This window comes from Paramacrobiotus metropolitanus, unplaced genomic scaffold (assembly GCF_019649055.1).
Source record: "Paramacrobiotus metropolitanus isolate TYO unplaced genomic scaffold, Prichtersi_v1.0 Parri_scaffold0000004, whole genome shotgun sequence".
NCBI classification, from domain to species: domain Eukaryota; kingdom Metazoa; phylum Tardigrada; class Eutardigrada; order Parachela; family Macrobiotidae; genus Paramacrobiotus; species Paramacrobiotus metropolitanus.
Window position 1 is genome coordinate 435,365 of NW_026570224.1, and position 20,916 is coordinate 456,280.

Consider the following 20,916-nt stretch of genomic DNA (forward strand, 5'->3'; position numbering starts at 1 on the left):
GCACACCATCCACAGGGTGGACTCGTAGCACAGTAAGTAATCGACCGAACGCTTGTTTTTATAATTTATTCATTTTATTGCACTTAATTTTCAGACCCATGGGGCATGGTACATACATTTGTGCTTTTAAAATCTATACAATCGCTTCACTTTTCACAAAAATCCAATTAATATCTTTGGCAGCAGTGTCAACAGCACGCTTTCAGCGCCTCTTAGCACAGGAAAGTCCTATTCGAGAATATTATTATTATATACTTTGTAAGTAAGTGCAGTCCAGTATCTGTACATATGCATCTGTACTACAAAAGTTAACCGGCAGGAACGATTTTAAAAGGAAGAATATCGGAATTACATCCAGATCAGTTAATGCTATGTACGACTCAGTATATTTCAAATTCGAAGGAACAAAACTCCAGTTCAGTCCTCGTCATCATCAGAATCCAAAAGAGCCAACTTCTTAATTTGCTCCTGAAGATCCGCGCTTGTCTCATCATTCGCTGCGCCTCGTTCCTCCATCGCCAATCGACCGGCTTCCTCGGTGATTTCGAGATCCAGTCCCACGTCGTCCTTCTGAATACGCACCTCTGCCACTTCATTGCGAAACAGTTGATAATCTTCCGACCCTTCACCAATACTCTGGATCCACACACAGTAATCAATGATATACAGGTCATTAAGAATGTAACGGTTTTCTTGACTGGAACTGAAAGCGGCTCGAACGTGCAGCAGCGTTTTCAAAATGGCACTTCTTCCCAATGCAACAATATTTTTTACGTCACGAATTACAGTTTGAGATAAATTCCAGTTGCGATACAACGGATAACACAAGCTGCGCCGGATACATGCTCTTAGCGCCGCGGTGACAGAGGTGAAATGATCGGTACACGATAGCGACGGTGATAGTTTCGCTACAGTCCATGAAGATTCCACCTAGAAGCAGAATTTTAAAAGCAGTCAATTACGGCTTCCAAGAAAATACTAACAGTTTCAAATGGCAAATAAAATTCGAATAATTTTTTTAAAATCTGAACTAAATAACGATACCATGTATTACTTAATAATAATAAACAATGCTAACAATGTTTAATGCTGAGTGCATTTTTTGACGAATCACAATCAATAAAAAGGCGCGATTTAGAAAAGGATTCGCAATCTTGGCCTGTAACTACTTACTTATTTTTAACCAAATACTAACCGTTGAATTTCCCATTGTCGTTCGATGATCGTAGGCATATGCAAAAATTATTTCGGCCAAAGTAGCCCACACAATCGGAACCACATCGGGGGAAACTTTTATCTCATGCCTGGGCAGTTCTTTTAAAACATCCACTTCTTCTCCATCAAAATCCACTTTCTGCTCGCCATTCCCCGCTAGTGTGGTCCACCACGGCTGATAACAGCAGATCTCCTCAATCTTAGTGAGCTCTTCTTCATCGAACAAATTTGACCTGAAATCATAATTTGAAATAAAAATTCTTAAGCATTTTTCCACTGCTGGCAAATCAGGCCATTACAAATAATGTTCATCATTGTGGCAGAAATCATCCGCTTCCAGTGCTTCGCGCTGCTGCGTAATTTCATCCGGTGACAAATCATCCACATTTTCCAAATCTAATATCATGCGTAATTCATCGCTCAATTCGCAGAATACTCCCGTTCGGCGCAGGCCGAATCCGTAGCGATGTCGCCGCACTGTCTTCCCCGACACCGAAGCACCGTCGTCGTTTTCAGGAGGCATTTCCTGTGGATATCGCCAATCGAGATCAGCGCCCGCAATGGAATCCACGTCGCCATCCACACTGGCGTCTCCATTGATTTCCACGGGAAGCACCGGCACTCTCCACGTTCCACGCGGAGTCAGGAGCTTTGTAATCATATCCAAGTCCGCAAAATGTGCGCCCGGGTCTTTCTTGGCGATGCGAATTTCGAAAATTCCTGCAATCGCGAAATGTTAGACTGCTACGCAACGCACTTCAGTATTTCCGTTACCGTCAGTTGCACTGTACTCGGTGGCCACGCCATCTTCCGCGACATCTCCCGGAAAGTACAAGCTAAAAAGAAAACGTCTTCGTTAATTCGAAGTCCGCAGAAAATGAGCGCGTGACGATCGATGGCGTATTTCAAACACGGTATTTGGTGATTTACCGCAGATGATATGGTTTTGAATAGAACTGGAGTTCGTTATCCACGACTTCGATCTCGGCTTCAGAGATCTAAAACGCAAAAAGCATGCGTGAGAAACGGAGCTCCTTCCAGTACATTTTGCGAATCAGTTTCGCGTTGTCTTGCGCCGAGTCACATAAAACTGATAAAAGAATAAGTAAAACGAAACACTGCACAATCACTCACCTTAGCAAATGGAGCCCGAATCGATACCAGTATACTCTCTGCGTTCTGGGAGATCTTGAAGCGCGGCGTCAACATTTGGAGGATTTCATCCAATCCAGACAACTGACAACCAACAGAAAATTGTGAAATACTGTATAAAATAATAAATTCTTCAAAAAACTTCACATCAGTAAGATATCAACCAATAATATTTAATAATCATTCAAATCCAGATACCTTAGATTGCAGGCAGAGTGCAATCCAAAAACACAAAAATATTGAACTGCTATCTCAAAGGAAAGCGCAATCGTAGAGGAAACCTAATCTGGCGCTAAAAAATGTTGAAAAACGGTCGATTATGTTCGACTTTGAACTGCTCTTATGTAATCCTCCTTTGTGTTAGGACTTTGACTACGAGGATGCACGCAGTCAAACCGACAGTAAATTTTTTCAGCGAGACCAACCGACAACCGTGCACATGAGTGCAAGCGACTGCCAACCATCCACGGATGGCTGTCACCTGTACCACGCATACAGTGCAAACGACACCTCCCTTCCACGGGTGGCCGTTATGTGAAAAAATAATCCACTTGTGAGCGTGGTTGTCGGTTGGTCTCGCTGAAAAAATTTACTGTCGGTTCGACTGCGTGCATCCTCGTACAGTACTACGGTACTGTACTTTATACTGTACTTATGCATACACAGTATTTGTTCAATGTTCAGTGAGAAGCCGAACTGCACAAAGTTAAAAGTCTCCTGGCGGTCAGCAGCTGCTCAACACACAGCAGGAACCGGAAGTCTGTACAACATGCCGGTCTCTTCCCATCTTTTTCTTTTTAGTACTTACAAGTTAGTACTACTTACTTGTCTTAACTTGTCTTGATTCAGAAAGCTTTCGTTATGATTCAGACCTTAAACAGTAAGAAATAATTTTGCATAAGCATTTCGTACAATAGTTTATCGGCTAGTTCACTAGTTACTGTACTGTTCATTGAATTATACCGTAGTATAAAACGTACATGAACTGACTATGTGCAACACGAGTACAGACTCGGTGCGCTGTAGATTTTGCAGACTTCGTGCCGGCTTTAAAACTTTCGAAAAAAAATTCTACGGTATCAAAACGTGTAATAAACCCCACGAAAAAGAACAAATTAAAACAAAAAAAGCGAAAGGTATCTTATTTTATTTATTTAGGCACATTCACCAGTGGACCACCACGTACTGTGTGCCGTAGTGAACAAAAACGTAACTGTTTTCTATGGTCAAGTTCATCATACTCGTATGGAATCACCCTTTGACTTTTGTTATTATGCTGTAAAATACACTCGCAAATGCAATAGATCTTCTCCAAGCAGGATTTTTACAAAATTTCCGAACACTGCAGAATTATGTAATTCAATATTGCTATGTGTAGTGGCTCTATCTGCAAAAAAATGGGACAAAAGTTTTGGATTGTCATGATAACTAACTACTTGACTTCTGAAATCTACATACAACAGTAGCGCAACTGGCAACGGGATGCCTATATATTATATGCCCAAGAGACGGGCCAAGAGTAAGTCAAAAAAGTTAAAAATTATGTTGTTTGTCAATTAAAATTTTCGTTGCAAGGTGCACCGTTATTTATTAATGCTATCCGATTCCGCACACTCCAACCATTACACACATTTACTGATTTCCAGTCCCAAAAATTACTGTAGGATTTTTACCGGTATCGACGGTATGTATTCTAATCAACTGACGTTACTAACCATACTGTATGGCATATGCTGCTGCCGTATGCGGTCGGCTTGCCAGAGCCGTAACAAAAATTTCCCCCAAAAACGAAAAATCTTGACGAACCGGTTTTGCATGTAGGCAAGTGATACGTACTGAACATTTGAGTGAGTAACATCAAACTTCCGTTCAAATCATGCCGGCCATAACGCCAATAATGGTTGAACAGTTTTTGCGCCGTAAGCAATCAGCGTACTCAATAGACAGGTAGAATACTACAGTAGCAGTAACAAATAAAATGTCTACAGCCTACTTATACATGCTACACACTACCGTGGTGCTTAGCATAAGCCATTGTTGACGGAAGGTTTTTGTCCGAGTGCCAGGTAGAAAAAAATCTTCATTAGTAGTCCTTACTCTAGAAAATAGCCGTTCCGTCTTGCGCTAATGCAGTTTTATACTGAGGTGTTTAATCTCTCCTGCTCCACCAATTATCGATCTCTTATCTGCCGCGGGTTTTTTATATATGCGGCCAAGAATTCTTAGCCTTCTTGTCAAATGTTCCTTACTGGTTGTAAAATTCAGAAACATCGGGCGCCTTTCCGAACAGCTGTCGTAATATAGTAATATATCCCCAAACCCCCTTAATAATGTGTAAAATAAGATAACTTCAAAAGTAAATTTTTTTTCCATCCTATTGCTACCGGATTCTATACCATGAATTCCGACAATTTCTCGATATCGGAAACCTTGACTGTGATTTTACGAAATGAGAGCCGGAAGCGATTGTTTCGGGATATCAGCCTCACACAAACTTTATTTGGACCAATATTCTTCATAATGTTTGCAGTTGTACTACATGGTAAGTAAATGTGGATAACAAATTACGGGTTATGCACAATATTACAAAGATCTCAAGTTTTAATTTCCAAAAGGCATCGAACGCATATTTGTATTGCGTCTTTACAGTGCAACTTCCGACTGCGTTATACTTCGTCACGTGGATGACCCTGACAGGTTTGATTGGGTTCTGTTTTACACATTTCCTAATGCCCAAAACATCCGCACACCCCAGTCTGGTGCCCTGTTTGTACATATGCATGCTGTCCTGTGGACTGGCACTGGGTGTGGCTACCGTGGTGCAGGGAACACTACTGCTAACCTCTCCGCATTTGCGGAAAAATACTAAAATTACCGGATCACGGATTGCCGACGGACCGGAAGTGGCCGGCTTGGGACCGGCAATCGGCATCGGCGCTTTACTGACATCTTTGGAACTTGTTGCCGTAATTATGGTCATACGTGATTTAATTGGATGTTCACGATACGGATTACCACAGTCTAGACGGAATTTGACAGACACAAGACCGTAAGTACCACTTGCCGGCGCACCCGTATCGGGGAAATACAATTTTACACAAATGTTTTTAACCCACAGCTTACACTATGCTTCATAGTATATTTTACGTACTCCAATGTATAAGTAGAATAGTCAATCTTGAGCAGTTTTGGTAGATCCTAACAGGATTATCGTTCAATACCATGGTCAGTTTCTTTTGTTTGATTCAGTTAAAAATTATGCTTTTTAAGTTTTTACAGCGCACTGATAGAAGATTACAACGGGATTTAACCTTAAACGTATGCGCATTATTGTGAACTGCAGAATAATCCGCACAACAGTTGATTATCGAATTGTACGCGATCCGCGAGGACTGGCCATCGGACTGCCGACCGAGTTGCACGCGTTAAATGCTCTGAAGATGGACAGTCCACCGGGATACGACCAGATTCCACCGCCGACCTACGACGAAGCGGTGCAGACGGAGGAGATGGCAGGCGAACAGACTCCTCGGAATACCACTTGAATAAAGCTCAAGCATGCAGAGCTCAAACGCTTTTTAATAAGAGAGCTCCGCTCACACTCTGATTCTTCCGGCTGGTCAAACCTTCGCTGAGCAATAAGTAATTGTCAAACACATTAATTTGTCGTATACAGAGTAGTTACAATAAACATTAAAATATACGATAAAGAATGTGTAACTGTGAAGAAAAGTTGAATGGTTCCGTAATATATTGCTGATCCCGGGTCTTTGATCGAAGCGGTTGCACTAGATGTACATTTTCTTCGATAAGAAAAAACCACCACAATTCGAACAACGCATAAGTTTCGTCTTCTAACTATAATTGTTAAGGTGTTTCGGTAATTCCTAAGCCAACCTGGTAACATCAACAACGATTTATTTCTAACAAAACGAAGATTCTAAATGCACCAACGTGAGCGGTAGGCGAGAAATATTTAGAAACAACTGAACAAGAACCTTTACACATAATAAAAAAATATCAGCGGTGCAAATAATATTCAGTTAAAGAAAGGTAAAAATACGAACACATACTACTGTCATTTAAAAACAGTTTACAGTTATGTACACTCAGTAAGCTACCAACGTTAACTGATCCAGATATTGTACGAGACATTAACCACATTAGCTCGGCCAGCACATGGGCCAATACATGTTCAAATTCAACTTCATGGAGAGGACGGCAGAGAATTCCCGAGCAACTGCGCTAGCGTCTTCTTGGTGCGCAGCGCAGTTGACCTTACAGCAGGTATATCGTGCCACAATTCCTCCATCAACGAAACATATTTACCCGTTACCTGCAACGAAAAGCAAGCCAACTGTAAATGTGCACCAAATGAATACGTACTTACTTCCAGTTATAATGTGTGGTAGACTGGCGCAAATATTGTCAAGATGTCCAGATTCTCAATGTTTTTGAATTTCTTACAAGTATATCCCTATAAATTACTGCAGAAGTAATTATCGACACAGCATACTTCGTGTTTGCGCCAACAATCAAGGATCGGTGGCCGCTGCCCATGTTGGCAGACCGGTCGGCACCTCAAGTCATCCATTCTTAAGCGAAGTTTCTCTAACTTCTCTGGACAACATACAACTTGACGCATTTCCTCCAATTTCGGATCAGTTCCCACCATACCGTGAAACGGAAGCTGGTAGCCTTCACAAACTCCTACAGGCACACACCGATTACTAAAATACCGCACTTGGTGGTGTAATATCCCTTTGTGCAGTACCGGAAACATCAGCACATCGAGCAATTTCCCACAACACCAATCCCAGAGAATAAATATCGCAACGCTTGTAGGAATCGAATTCCTGTCGGCGGATGGAATCGTCCAACAGTTCCGGAGGCATATACCGCCGTGTTCCTTCTCGTTTTGTTAAATCGTGCATTTTGCTGCCCATACTGTCCTCCCTTTTAAAATGAAAGCATTCCCAGTTATTGCCGATGCATAAACGCAATGCTTTCCGTTTTTTGGACAAATTCATCACTTGCTTCTACCTGATAGCCAGCCCAAAATCGGCGATCACGCAAGTGACCCCGTCCATCTTGATGAGGATGTTTTTGCTCTTCATGTCACGATGTGCAATGGACGGTTTGGCTTCAGTGCCGCGTATTCCCGAATGCAAATGATCCAGTCCGCATGCGATCGTGTGGGCCATTTTCACCATAGTGGCTATACTTATCCGACTTTGCAACTGCCGTAAGTGGTCGTATAGCGAAGCCATGTGGAAATCCGTTATCAGCAGCATTTGTGTGCAGGAACCAGTTCCGCCAATATCGGCAGCAATAAATCCTACAGTCAAAATTAACAGATTACGCTATATTATCGCTATATTATATTTTGAAGTTGTAGTTTCGTTTCAGTTTTTGAAAACGCATTTCTAATGAGACATGATTTGACCATTAATTTTACCTTACTTTCATACACCTGACTGTGCAAAAACAAACACAATTGTGTACGTTCTAGTCAGATCCGTGTCAGCGCAAACCATTAGAGCTTCCTTTTAGACATGTGAACGAAAAATTACAACTTTACCCCGGTTACTTTACAGTTTAAAATATCTTTATTAATGACATTTTGGTTGTCCAAGAGCTTGTTATGCGGTTATGTCGTGTCACCGTGGCGGCAACTAAACGTTGCTATTTTGTCGACATACACAACCTACTTGTCACGCTGCTGTTGACTTATCATTTCACGGCGGCGCCAGAAACGTTTACATTAGCACATTTTACGGTTAACTACATGTCTACGTCGGTGTTCGTGCCACTGAAACGACCGTACACTCACCGAGGATGTTTTCATGCCGCAACATACACGTCTGGTAGAGATCTTTCTCCGATTCCCAGCTGGCATCGTCCAGTGTTGAAAAGATCTTCACCGCCACTTTTTCATCACGGTACCGTGCCAGCCAGACCTCGCCGTAACGCCCGCGGCCAATATTCTGCTGGAACTGCAGTTGCCGGGCCACTGTTGTCTGCACCAAGCGCGGAAGTCCAGAACCGGAACCGGAAGTCATCGACTGTTCCATCTGGTCTTTGGCCGCACTGGACGATGAGAACAGCTTCAAAGGTCCCATTAAGGATTGACTTTCCAATGCGGACAACGGATCGCCGGGAATTTTCCTTCTCCTAAAACCAACCGGATGAATAGGCAGCTGTTGCGCAAAATTAACGACAAATAAATTAATTTTTTTAGTGAAGCAGTACATGTTAACTTAAGAGTCATAAAAAAAGCAGTACATGCTAAGAGTAATAGAGATACACATAGTTCCATAGCAGTACATATCTAAACCCATTTTCGAGAGCGATTAAAAAACTTTTTTCCAATTTAACATTTTGATCTCTCGATAGTTAAATTCAGTAGAAGTAATTCTAAGAACGTTGTGCAAGTACTTAAGCTTTCGCACCGGTAACAACAATAAAATCCAAACGCGCAGGCGATAGCCACAACGAAGAAACTAACAGCGGCAGCAATGGTCCAGGTGAGATACTTGTGAGCGGGAACCATTTCCGGCGCCGGTGGTAAGGTGGGCAAGTGTGGCTCCAAGAATTCGTTGCATCTGTCTTCGTGGTCACAACAAACGATCCACGAGCGGACACCTGGGCGGTGCGGAACCTTGTTGCCTTTACACTGCATAATACTGTTTTCATCCTCTCCCAAGCAGCCGTATTCGCGAATTTCCTCGATGTGCCCTGACGCATCTTTGCTCTCCCTGATCGATGCAAAACATTTACTTTTCCCCTTGGCCGTGCACGTATTGTTGACCGCATGCTCCGGACAGCCTGCATCTTCTTCGCAGAAACAATCCAACGCGAAAACTGCAAAACCATCCAAATCGAGTTGCGTTGCATGAAAATGATTACACATGCACTACGTACTTGGAGCAACTTGGCAATTAGTTTCTAAATTTCGAAATCATAAATGAGAAAGTCTTGTACTCCATGTTCTCTCACTTAATCCGGTCGGCGACTCGGCAGCAACACAATCTATACAGTTTATTAAGTTTTAAATAAGGTACAAGTATAAAAACCACATATATTTGCATTCGGCATTCCCTTTCCATATCGTAGGTCACGCTAGATGCAGGAAGTCACAACATCAATAAAGAAATGCACAGCAGTAACGTCTCAATCCCTTTCACTGCTAATCTTATCACGGTGATTTAAACCGCAATACAGAAGAAAAATGGCATCGTAATTCATTCCGAAGAATTATTTACAATATCAGCGTTGCGTTTTACGCTGTACAATATCACACATCAGTTTATCTAATTATCCTGCAACTAGCTGCACAAACAGATGCATTGTAAGTACTGTATCTCTACAGTAGTTCTCTACCTTCTGTAGGTACTGTACGTACTGTAAAGTTCACTACAATATTGGCTGACAACAATTCAGTTGCATTTTAACTGGCTCAACCAGGCATTACATAATTATTATACTATCAATCTATAACCAGGTAAGTTCAAGTTTTTAAAATCCAAGGAGCTGAATTAAAAAAAAATGTATGAGAAAAATATTCTCCACCAAAAACGATGCTCCGCAAAAATTTTGTGAACATTTATGCCCAATAAGCATTTTTATCATTCCACCATCTGTTTATAAGTGACCAGTACTGGTTGGCAGTAGTGGTTTACAGGTGTAGTGTTTAGGTTTTGCATAACACAAACATTTCGTTGCTCACCGGGAAAAAATAACTGGATAATTACACAACAAGCGCATGCTACAAATACAGGAAGATGATCCATGGTGCCAACAGTAGAAATCCTTAATCCGATAGAAGACCAAATAGTCGTAAAGCAAAGCAGATCACATTTTTGCGGAATTAACTGAGTGGCGGCAGATGCAGTGTCCTTTATGCTTCTGTCCCGTATAAATGGGTCAAGTACCCGAACCAATCGCTTCCAGAAAGTAAGTTTTTATTTCGAACATCCTTTCATACAGTCTAACAGGTTCTTCGCTAATCATTCGCGATCGTAGATGTAGCGCAGGTCTTCGCGCTGTCGACTGGTTATTGCTTATTAGCTGTGCGATAACCGTCACGCGAGTATGGTTATGATGTGCATATCTATCTGCCTTGAGTCATATATTTGCAGCGTTCTCTGCCAGCTTCTTTCGCATGCACACTAAACGCACTTACCATTTTGTCTTTGCCTTGTTACCATTCTTTGTTTAGTTTTATGGGCGGTCTGACTGGCAAAATATATGCCTCTCTTTCTGTGTCTAAAAGAGTGACCGATTTGTACTGTACTACGGGCGCTCTCACGAAACCTTTTCCTTTTCGGTTCACACTGGAAACGGAGCTGGAAGTTGAATGCTGATGTCTGGTCTACGAGTACTGTGTGTCTGTGTGTTCAGAATAGTACAAACTACAAAGCATTATCAATAACTGTTGTACCGTGGTTTTAAGTTTGTGTGGCGAAAATCCATGTAATTACTTAATTGCGAATATCTATACACGTGGAAAAGTTTTAAAATAAAAAACTCTTCTGCTGAATGCTGGCAGTATTTGAATGAAATTGTTTAAAAGTTTAAAAACGTTTAAAACGTTTAAAATTGCTGCACTGTATCAATATTACGATCACTGTACTACTACATAGTACATAGTGACTACATACTATGCCGTTTATGTTTTAATACTGACATAAGACCGGTGTATCTTTTGTATAATATAAAATATATACGTATAATCAGTAAAATGCGCATTGTTTCCCCATCATACTAACAATAAGAAAATCGTAAAACAGCGTAATTGTTGACGCTCTCTGATAATGTCATTATGAATTTACTCAACGGGACAAGTGAGAGAACAGAAGAAAAATTATGATTTGCAATATTATACAATGTCTTAAAATTAGAATACTTCCTATAGGAACTTTATACTCGTACAATCCAAGTATTCTGTGTAAAGCGCACTGTGTATTCATTAAGAGTATTTATTGTCGTCCACAGAGGCACAGACTGACACTACTTACCGTGTATAAAACAGCATGATACAATAATGAAAATTTTAATTCAAAAATGCCTTTTCATCGCTTACAAAGTTATAATCATGGTGGGCCGGCCATTCGTGAGCCTTATACCGGTAATCTTGAAGTGAATTTACCGAGTAAGTATGTCAAGAATTTCGTAGTAAACAGATATTTTTTGCAAGAACCATTCTAGGGAATAGATATTTACAAGCCTATCTGACTGTCATTTTTTCGGATGAAAAGGTACGAGCACTAATAAAACTTAAGATTCATGATTCATCGTAAACAATATAAGTAATATTGTCATTGTCAGTTTTTGTTCCCAGGCACCACTGGGGGGCAGTCACGAGCATTTCGTTGCGCGTCTTCGGCTTCTGTCGCTGGCGATTGATTCCCCGTGCTTCGCTGTGAAAACAATTTCCAAATTAGAAACGGTCGCACCAGATCTGTATTTTATTTTTAGCAGAAATTCCACAGTTTTAACTTTTATTATTAGCAAACGTGACAAGGTTTGCTTATGAAACTTTCCGTTTGTCAAACACTGTGATCTCTGCAATCGTTAATATGTCATCTACTCAACTTCCTTCAGAGCCTTCAAAAACAGATCAACCTGTGTCAACAGACGAGGATAATATGCAGGAGGATAATCATGTTGGGTCGGACAGCGAAATGGATGAGTTGGAGATGGAAGACTTGGAAGCTTCGGATGAAAATCTTTCCACTGATGAGGAGGGAGAAGAGGAAGCGACTGGGGAAGTAATGTGGCAGATCGTACGCGACAACCGCGACGAAGACACTGGAGAACTCCAGCGAAGCTCCGATGAGTACTCCGATGATGAAAACGAGCTTGACGAGCCACCCGAGTCTGATACGGAGGCCGAACATCAGCCGTCCAGTGCAGATCCGCTTAAATCGTCAGGGAAGGAAGATCTTGTGCGGAATAGTTTGGTGCATCCTATGATCGTTGACGAAGATGATGATTCTGATTATTCCAATTTGGAGCATGGTTTGCCTCCGAAGCTGGTTATCCCGTTTACATTTGAGACTATTAAGAATCGTAAGTCTTTGTGCTGACTCTTGTTATTGTTTTTGTAATTCGTATTGTTCCTAAGTGTTTCATGCAGCGGCTGCGCTTTAATAATTTTGTCAATATATTGTTATATTAATAGTATTACACAGACGCGCTCTCAGGTTTTAGTTTTATTTCATTTACGAGTGCGCGGTTTTCTCGGAGTATTCAGATGACGACCCGACGCTCTGCTACTCGTAGTAAGCCGCCCCTTGCGTAGTTTGATGGGCTTTCAGTATGCTATTTGTCCGTGCTCTCCAACCAATTTATTTTTTAAATCTAAATAACTGCTCACACTTACTAATTTAACGCTCTGTTAACACTAACCTACTAGTTTGAGAACAGGGAGGTTTTGTTTTGATTTGGATAGTTATAAATGGTTCAATAATTGCATGTTTTAAATATATTGTATTATAGCGGTTATGTTTACCACCGCGATGTCACCCTTTGTTTTTTTCTGACCACTGGTGATTAGCTGAGAGAAATTGGTGTACCAGTTGTGAGTCGTATTGCAGCTTTGAAAACATCGTAAGATAATATTATTGCATTATGCATGTACTATGCTTTATTCATAAAATAATGTACCTATGATTTTGTTTTGCTTCAGAATATTTTCCCAATGAATCCTCTCAGCGAAGAAGTAGTAAACAGCATCAGAAATCGAAAAATCATAAATCACCAGCTTTGTCCAGCCAGTCCCAGCCTAGTTCCTCTAACCAGTTGATACCTTCTCCTCTGCGTAATATTCCTTCCGCCGCGTGGCCATCCACTGCTGAACCGGAGAATACTTACCCCGAGTTGCCCCGCGAGCCGGCCCGCTTCCCACCGAAGACGGTGCGCCGAGTCATGACTTTCCTTACCTGCACGGAGGACATCCGTGTTAGTCATCCGGCCGTCGATGCTGTCTCCATCGCCCTCGAATGTTTCGTCAGAAATTTCACCAAAGAAGCCTACCAGTATGCTCAGCGCAAAGGTCGGAACGTGCTACGCTACGATGATCTGGCCTACATTGGCAACCATTACGCTAATCTGTACTTCCTCCAGGATTACCTACCGCCCCAGGAAGCGGCGGGATATGTAGTACGGAAAGTTCTAGAGGAGTCAGGCGTTGGGTTTCCGTCGGAGACACCACCGAATAATGCAGACGCAGGCGAAAGTTCAAGTGGGAAAAAAGCAGTTGAAGAGAAGAATTCAAACAAGGCAGCCGACAGCAGAAGCCAAAGAAACAAACCGAGTGACAACCCGCTTGTGGAAACGGCAACGGAAATGGCCAGGATGTGGGATGCGGATTCAAAACTGAAAAAATGGAGGAGTATGAACCGGCATTCGGGGAAGGGCAAAGGAAGTAAGACATAGAGAGAAGAAGCTTCATCGGAGAGAATCGACTGATTTGAGTGGGAATTTGTTATTAGTACGTTGCATGTGATCAGTGGACATTTGAAAGTTCTTACGTTTGTTGACGCAAACAATTATCGGAAGTTGAAACCTACGAGTATTATGCAGTGCTGTTTTAAACTGAAAATGGTGTGATTGCAGATTTCTGTTATCAGTGCTACCATTGCTGTGGGTGCGGAGAGTTTGATTATTTTATGCAGCCTTCTTCAAACGTTTTATAAAGGTGTTCTCGGGCAGCAATACAATACTCGTACTTAATTATAGTGTCCTGCATGAACGTACACTTTACGCCCGGTCGGAAACGTTTAATACTTTTTGAATACAGTTTATATAGATATAATAATTCAAGAATCATGCGTACGTATTACGAATATTGAGCATTGTTGGGGCCGTAATTCCTGTCAAATTCCTGTATCAGTTTTCAATGCGTGTTTCAACTGTCAGTCAACTTTCACTGCCCAATTCTACGAAATCGCGCGAAAGTTATATTGACTTACACGCATTAATATAACAAAACGGTTAAAAACTTTGATTCCATCGCACGTCTCGGTTTCGGCATGGCCTTTTCGAAAACGATATTTTATGCACAAGTGGCAAGAATGCAGTATACCGTATGTACTGTTAAATCGGTAACGCCAGTTGTCAACAGTCAACAGAAAATGCACTACAGTCTACAGTGTATTGTCATTTGTCATGTAAGCAACAGGCATCCCCATCCAGAAAACTACTGCAATCTAAAATCGATCAATTACTAGAGTAGTACCTGTAAATGCACTTGTACTACCGAAGTGATCTGCAGTTACACTATGTCGGTGCAAAGCGCCAGCGCTTACCTTGTGCATACATGTTATTATCCACGGAAATTTCATAAATAAACTGATGGTGAGGTGCGTATACGTATGCGCCTATGGACTATTTTCCAGCCCGTCACCTTTACACGTGTCTCTCTTTAAATCAAAAAGATCATTCAAACACTTCGTCAGCCAAGATTAAAATTGATGAGAGAGGCGAATGAAATAATATTAATATGGAATCAGCAATACATACCGTATTAACATATTGGTTCATCCATTCGGATTGCGTGTCTGTCCTTATATGAAATGTGTGGGTGCCAAAACTTTTATTTTAACGAAGCGCTCCGTTTCCCATTAACAGTTATTAACAGTATGTTGTTGTTTATTAACGTATTGGTTCATCCATTCGGATTGCGTGTCTGTCCTTATATGAAATGTGGGTGCCAAAACTTTTATTTTAACGAAGCGCTCCGTTTCCATTTGTATATCCAACAAGTGTGAAGAAGCAATTTGATATGGATCTTTTCCTCGCAAATAAATTGCCTGTAACTTGTTCGAAAACTTGTGTGATCCTGCAAAGGCTGCAAGTAAGTTACCTGCTGCTTCTTGTCTTCGGTAGGAACGACTGCCCGAGAATGAAATAGGAACGACCCTACGAATGACCTTACTTATTTTTATTTTGGGTGGACATATAGAGACGTGCACGTCTTTGTAGTCACTACAGTCTGGTGATTGTGGTTTGCAAAACAATAATTTCTACATAGATATGCAAAATTTGCACATGCACGCACCTAGATGTCAAGGCACGTGTACACGGTGGCCGCGGCTTCTTAATATTATTATTATCACAAGAAGAGGTCACACACCACACACACCAATGAACGCCGCCCAGATGGCTGCACGACTTTTGCATGGAAACGCGGATTATGCCTCGCTTGGGACGTGACCTGTGTAGACACTGTTGCGCTTTCACATGTCAAGGCCACTTCCACCACAGCCGGAGCGGCCGCCATGCAAGCAGAGTTACGGAAATCAGGACTATATTCCTATCTGGTTGGCCGCTACCTATTCGTCCCGATCGCCTTCGAAACACTGGGCCCGTGGGGACCGTCGGCGATCGCCATCTTCAAAGAACTGGGAAAAGACTGCAGCAGCACACCGGAGAAGCACGCTCGCACGAATTTCTGCGGCAGCGATTGTCCAGAAATTCAACGGGGAAATACAGGCGTCAGTGCTTTGTGGGCACGATGGAAGGACTGGATAAGCTGAACGAAATTTTTCTGTTATAGTTTAGCGTGTTTTTTTTCTTGAAATTGGTGTATTGAGGCATTGATTTGACCAATAAAGTACCTTAGAAGAGGTCAATATTAATGATGAGCCGTCAGTCAAGTAAGACATGCAGACATATACATATCTGCATACTGCTGCAGTACATACTATACTACATAATGAACCGAGTTCATAATTATTAATTAGCTAGACTAGTACTGCACCGTGCAGTGCAGATTCTCTACAAATGAACAGTTAGTTCGAGAAATCATTCGATCGCTGGTTTGAGTTGCGGTGCGGTTCATTAATATCAACTACCTATTAATTAACCAAACTAATTGCACAGTGTGCTAGAGATCAATTAGTGCGTGTATTATGTCGGCGAGTCATTCGCAGTCAATTAACGTGTTTAGGGCCCTTGTCGGTCGTCCAAGGTCAGTGCATGCTTTTGTTGTGGATTTGTAGGGCGTTGTACCGCGTGACTTCCAGGGAATGCAAAAGTGCCATATTTTTTAGAGATATGACTGTAGCGAGTATAGTCTGGACGTTTGCGTAGAAATGAATTCTACCCCAGTATTCCTATGTTCTATGAAAATTTAGCCCTACGTGAACAATATTCACTATTTACTAGTACTAGTACTGTAAATATGATTTACGGACTTAAGATCAGCGTGAGGTATAAATTTGCGTGCTAGGTAAATATATACAAAGTACTTATTTTGACAATTTAATTTGTCACGGTCTCTGATAATCCAGTGAAAATTAAAGTAACGATGGATACAGTCATGCATACAATTGCTTATGCCTAGTCATCTTGCCGAATTTCTTAAACCCGGTCGTACAAAAGTGCCTTCCGACAGTTTCGATACTAACACAGCCTTTATCACTTTAATTATGGCAAGATCAATCTTTATGGGTAGTGGCTAGTGCAATTTAAAATGTATCATGTAAAGAAAATTAACTTTGTTTTGGAGTGAGGCTTTGTGCAACTGCAGTAGCAGTCCTTACTGCCTTATATAATTACTTGTAAGTAAGATTTTGTTCGCCACAGTGCCTAATTGTGTACTGTAATAACTGTAGCAAATCACCGACGATCATCGACGGTCGAACGGCATGCGCAATGGGCGTCATCGGTTTCATATATTGTGTGCATTTGCTCTATTGGTGGTAGTTACAATTATCAAAATATGGAATGGAATAAGCCAACCACAATACACAATTTTCATACGTGATACTGTGCCCAGAATGTTCTGTACCCCGTCCACTGACCACTGGTCAGCTTTAGAACCTGTTGAGCTTTTCCCAGTTTCCTAATGTTCCAATGCGGAGTTACTGCATGATCAGCTGGTTGATACCCGTACGGCTTTAACTGTTCGATGCATTTCCCATCAGGCTCGACGCGCTAAAGTTTTTAAAAGTTTTGATGGTCACTTAGTTTTGTGTGGGTTATTCAGAACAGTCGCAATTATTTATTACACATTTAGGGCATTTGTATCCCAGGAATTCCTTACTGCAACGATGGAATTGGATGGTGACGATTGCTGCATGTGTTATACCGGCAAAGAATTAGCCCATCAACCCAAACCAAAGAATTCGTCAAAGTCGGCGATTCGGTCCGCTGTCCCCACTAAACGGAAAAGAACGCATCCCTCCAAAGCAATACAGCCGGAGGAACTGAAGAATCGTCGGCTGCAGGCCAATGCCAGGGAACGTCGACGTATGCACGGTTTAAAAGAAGCCTTCGATGTGCTGAAAGAACGACTATTGCAGATTCCCGGATATGCCGAGCAGGTTGGAAAAATGTCAAAATATGACACACTGTTGTTGGCACAGAGTTACATTACGGCTCTCAGAAGTATTCTTTCCGAGGCTCCGGCAAAGGTCACCAAATCGTCTAAATCGTAGGCTTAATTGGTCGATATTTAGAGTGGTGTTATGTTACCTCTTTGTCGCTCTCAGAACGTATGTTTGCTGTTTGTTTTGCCTGTTTTGTTTTTTAATTATGTTTCCCTGCTGTTAAATGAGACTTCACACAATACTAATACTTTGATGGAATCATGCTTTCGATAAGTCCGCAGGTGCATATAATTAAAATACGTATGTATAAGATTATTGCAAAATAAAATACGTATATTGTTCCATATAATAGCACAGGGATGACACGAAATATTATATTGCAATTACTTACGTACTTATATTAATTACTGGTATGCTTGCGAATCTATGTAATTCATATGTTGCCAAAATCGAGTGCACAATTAGAGTGTAATAATTTTGAACAAAAAAAACGCAAAACTGAAATGTCTTAAATGCGACGTCTAATTCCCGAATGCGCTTTCGATCCCCAGCTGGAGACAATTAAATTAACTTCTCGTCGTCAGTTTGTGCACAGTTAAATGACCGTTGCCCACTTAATAAATCTAAATACAAGCGATTCACCTGGGTGGTCAGTGGTCACTTTTGAACCATATCAATCTGCATGGCGCTCGCCATCGACATCTCAATCAATTTTACATTGTTATCAGCTGTTACTGAATACAGTAATATCGCAAAAGGCGCCCATGAGGTCATGTCGCGGTGCAACCGTTGTATATGATAAAGATTATCAAAGGGCACATAATTGCTATAATAAACCCCTTTGGGACCGTCAGAACCAAGATGGAAAACAATGTGGGATTTGGTGCGAAAACTGATGATGCTTATCGTAACAGCACGCCAGCGCCGTATGTGGAAGCCGGACAATTGCAGGTTGTCTTAAAATGTTCACACTCTTCCATATTAAAATGGCTAATTAGCTTTTGCAGTCGCATTTTGCAGTTAAACAATAACAAGAGGGACCACTTCACGGATCATATTTCCCGTCGACTTCGACACTGCTTATAATGCGAGTGTATGAATAGGATTTAAGGATTAAAGTGTTGTACGTCTACAGATTAATTCGGCTAATGTGATGCTTTTGCGGCATCAGGATTTTTGATTTCCCCTGTTTTGCATCGCTTACGTATACAGTAAACCTGACTATACAGAAGCATATATAGTCTTAAAATAATTACATCTATATTATATTGTATACAAGAAACAGCCTCGGCTTCGCCTCCGCTTTTCTTGTGGTCTCCAGTCTACGGCCGATTTATTCAAATGATTTCGATCAGCTATTTAGTTAACATCAAATCTTACAGCGAAACCTGTCTTTACATACACCGGTAAATACACCTGGAAATTACATACGCGGAAATTTTAACCGGCGCGTCCCATAGACTGTGTAATACATACACCGGAATAGCACATACGGTTTTGCTTTAACCGAAGGTGTATGTAGTAACCAGGTTTCACTGTATTCCTTCAACGAAACAAAATGATCCGAAAATACGCTAAAACGCAGATAGAATAAAAAGTGAATTTATGGCTTTTGTGCACTCAGACGCATTCACTCAGAAGGGAATTTTTGTTAACTTCTCCCTCCCGAATTTGATCGAGTCTACCAGGTACTAAATTTCCACTAAAGGATGCTTGCAATAGATGCTGGTAGCGGTCACTCGTTTACCTAGCGGTCTGTGTGCTCTGGACAGCAGCGGTAGTTCGGTACTCGTTTACCTAGCGGGCTGTGTGCTCTGGATAGTAGTGGTAGTTCGGTCACTCGTTTACCTAGCGGGCTGTGTGCTCTGGACAGCAGCGGTAGTTCGGTACTCGTTTACCTAGCGGGCTGTGTGCTCTGGATAGTAGTGGTAGTTCGGTCACTCGTTTACCTAGCGGGCTGTGCACCTGATAGTAGTGTTAGTCTCGGTACTGTTTACCCAGCGCATGTGCCTGGATAGTGGTAGTTCGGTCACTCGTTTACCTAGCGGGCTGTGTGCTCTGGATAGTAGTGGTAGTTCGGTCACTCGTTTACCTAGCGGGCTGTGTGCTCTGGACAGCAGCGGTAGTTCGGTACTCGTTTACCTAGCGGGCTGTGTGCTCTGGATAGTAGTGGTCGTTCGGTCATTCCTTTACCTAGCGGGCTGCGTGCTCTGGATAGTAGTGGTAGTTCGGTCACTCGTTTACCTAGCGGGCTGCGTGCTCTGGATAGTAGTGGTCGTGACAAGAGTCATCTTCGACTTCGCTTCAGATAGTAGTGGTATTGACTAAGAGTCATCTTCGACTTCGCTTCAGATGATCTTGTGAGGAAATTACGTGTCGTAATTTCCTCATATAATTTATAGGAGGAAATTACGACACGTGTAGTTTCTGTGAGACCGGAAACGTAGGCATAGGTAGAACTCCGTAAAAGTATTGTTTGTATATGGGTTTTACCAGAAATGCAGCAATAATCAGGTAAAGAAACGTTGTATCTTAACGTATCAAGGCGGCGACGTTAAACTACAAAGAAACAGTAACAAGGGGTGCATATTATATATCGTGTTGCAGTCTTTGAATACCATGGAAAACTTATACTGTCACTAGCCACTACATTAACATCGTTCAAGCAAAAAATCAAATAATACAAACACAGACAAAAAGAAATGCAGTTTTCACATGCTATAACAAGAAAATTTCCTCTAACTTCTCTGATCCGGTATTGTGCCCATAACGCACATAGTTTCCTTTGAATCTGTATGGAGATCCGCTGCCGGAAAAATTCTTTCGCGTGGTTGCCCGGTAGTGGTCGCGATGAGCTGTCCGGTTTTATCGACCAGCATCTTAGCTCCGTCGCCCAAAGGTCCGTATGTTTCAAAGGCAGCGGCAACAAATTGCACCTTGGCTGAAGCCACGCATGTTTTATGAGCTTTTTTGCTTCGGCTAGTTCCGCGGCACCGACATTGACGGCTGTACGGTCGAGATATGAAGTTGCCAGAGTGTCCACACAGGTTACGTCTATTGCGAGTGGTTTACCACGTTCCCAGGGGACAAGCGTAACTACATCCGGTCTTTTGTTACCTACTAAGGCCAATCCTTTCGGCTCCACTCTGGCAGGGAAACCACCCGTCGTTAACGCGCGAGCGAACTCCTTGCTGATGCCATGTCATGT

At 41.9% G+C, this 20,916-nt stretch overlaps 4 protein-coding genes across 4 annotated transcripts; 2 read left to right on the forward strand and 2 right to left on the reverse strand.

The window, feature by feature from the left end:
• Positions 1-78: 78 nt before the first annotated feature.
• Positions 79-2,733, reverse strand: LOC129602861 (protein SHQ1 homolog). Its single transcript, XM_055502030.1, has 7 exons — positions 2,566-2,733; positions 2,350-2,451; positions 2,146-2,213; positions 1,990-2,051; positions 1,515-1,935; positions 1,196-1,448; positions 79-930 (listed from the first exon to the last, which is right to left on the reverse strand). The coding sequence occupies exons 2-7, from the start codon at positions 2,422-2,424 to the stop codon at positions 418-420; spliced, it is 1,392 nt and encodes a 463-aa protein (XP_055358005.1). The 5' UTR covers positions 2,425-2,451; positions 2,566-2,733; the 3' UTR covers positions 79-417.
• Positions 2,734-4,302: 1,569 nt separating this feature from the next.
• On the forward strand, positions 4,303-6,204 carry LOC129602863 (uncharacterized). Its single transcript, XM_055502033.1, has 3 exons — positions 4,303-4,909; positions 5,017-5,416; positions 5,711-6,204. The coding sequence occupies exons 1-3, from the start codon at positions 4,765-4,767 to the stop codon at positions 5,910-5,912; spliced, it is 747 nt and encodes a 248-aa protein (XP_055358008.1). The 5' UTR covers positions 4,303-4,764; the 3' UTR covers positions 5,913-6,204.
• A 66-nt stretch (positions 6,205-6,270) lies between these two features.
• Positions 6,271-10,460, reverse strand: LOC129602860 (bone morphogenetic protein receptor type-1B-like). Its single transcript, XM_055502029.1, has 7 exons — positions 10,097-10,460; positions 8,820-9,231; positions 8,201-8,541; positions 7,411-7,705; positions 7,142-7,323; positions 6,884-7,077; positions 6,271-6,703 (listed from the first exon to the last, which is right to left on the reverse strand). Exons 1-7 carry the CDS (start codon positions 10,158-10,160, stop codon positions 6,575-6,577), a joined length of 1,617 nt encoding a protein of 538 aa, XP_055358004.1. The 5' UTR covers positions 10,161-10,460; the 3' UTR covers positions 6,271-6,574.
• Positions 10,461-11,770: 1,310 nt separating this feature from the next.
• LOC129602643 (uncharacterized) lies at positions 11,771-14,076 on the forward strand. The gene is made up of 2 exons (XM_055501721.1): positions 11,771-12,441; positions 13,061-14,076. Exons 1-2 carry the CDS (start codon positions 11,949-11,951, stop codon positions 13,807-13,809), a joined length of 1,242 nt encoding a protein of 413 aa, XP_055357696.1. The 5' UTR covers positions 11,771-11,948; the 3' UTR covers positions 13,810-14,076.
• The last annotated feature ends 6,840 nt before the right edge of the window (positions 14,077-20,916 follow it).

Coding starts and splice junctions, on each gene's coding strand:
- LOC129602861 (XM_055502030.1), bottom strand. CDS start 2,424: ATGTTGACGCCGCGCTTCAAGATCTCCCAGAACGCAGAGAGTATACTG. Junction 2,214..2,349: donor TTCGGGCTCCATTTGCTAAG/GTGAGTGATTGT, acceptor TTTGCGTTTTAG/ATCTCTGAAGCCGAGATCGA. Junction 1,449..1,514: donor CACAATGATGAACATTATTT/GTAATGGCCTGA, acceptor TTATGATTTCAG/GTCAAATTTGTTCGATGAAG.
- LOC129602863 (XM_055502033.1), top strand. CDS start 4,765: ATGAATTCCGACAATTTCTCGATATCGGAAACCTTGACTGTGATTTTA. Junction 4,910..5,016: donor GTTTGCAGTTGTACTACATG/GTAAGTAAATGT, acceptor GCGTCTTTACAG/TGCAACTTCCGACTGCGTTA. Junction 5,417..5,710: donor AATTTGACAGACACAAGACC/GTAAGTACCACT, acceptor TGTGAACTGCAG/AATAATCCGCACAACAGTTG.
- LOC129602860 (XM_055502029.1), bottom strand. CDS start 10,160: ATGGATCATCTTCCTGTATTTGTAGCATGCGCTTGTTGTGTAATTATC. Junction 7,706..8,200: donor GCGGCATGAAAACATCCTCG/GTGAGTGTACGG, acceptor TTTTGACTGTAG/GATTTATTGCTGCCGATATT. Junction 7,324..7,410: donor GATTTTGGGCTGGCTATCAG/GTAGAAGCAAGT, acceptor TCATTTTAAAAG/GGAGGACAGTATGGGCAGCA.
- LOC129602643 (XM_055501721.1), top strand. CDS start 11,949: ATGTCATCTACTCAACTTCCTTCAGAGCCTTCAAAAACAGATCAACCT. Junction 12,442..13,060: donor ATTTGAGACTATTAAGAATC/GTAAGTCTTTGT, acceptor GTTTTGCTTCAG/AATATTTTCCCAATGAATCC.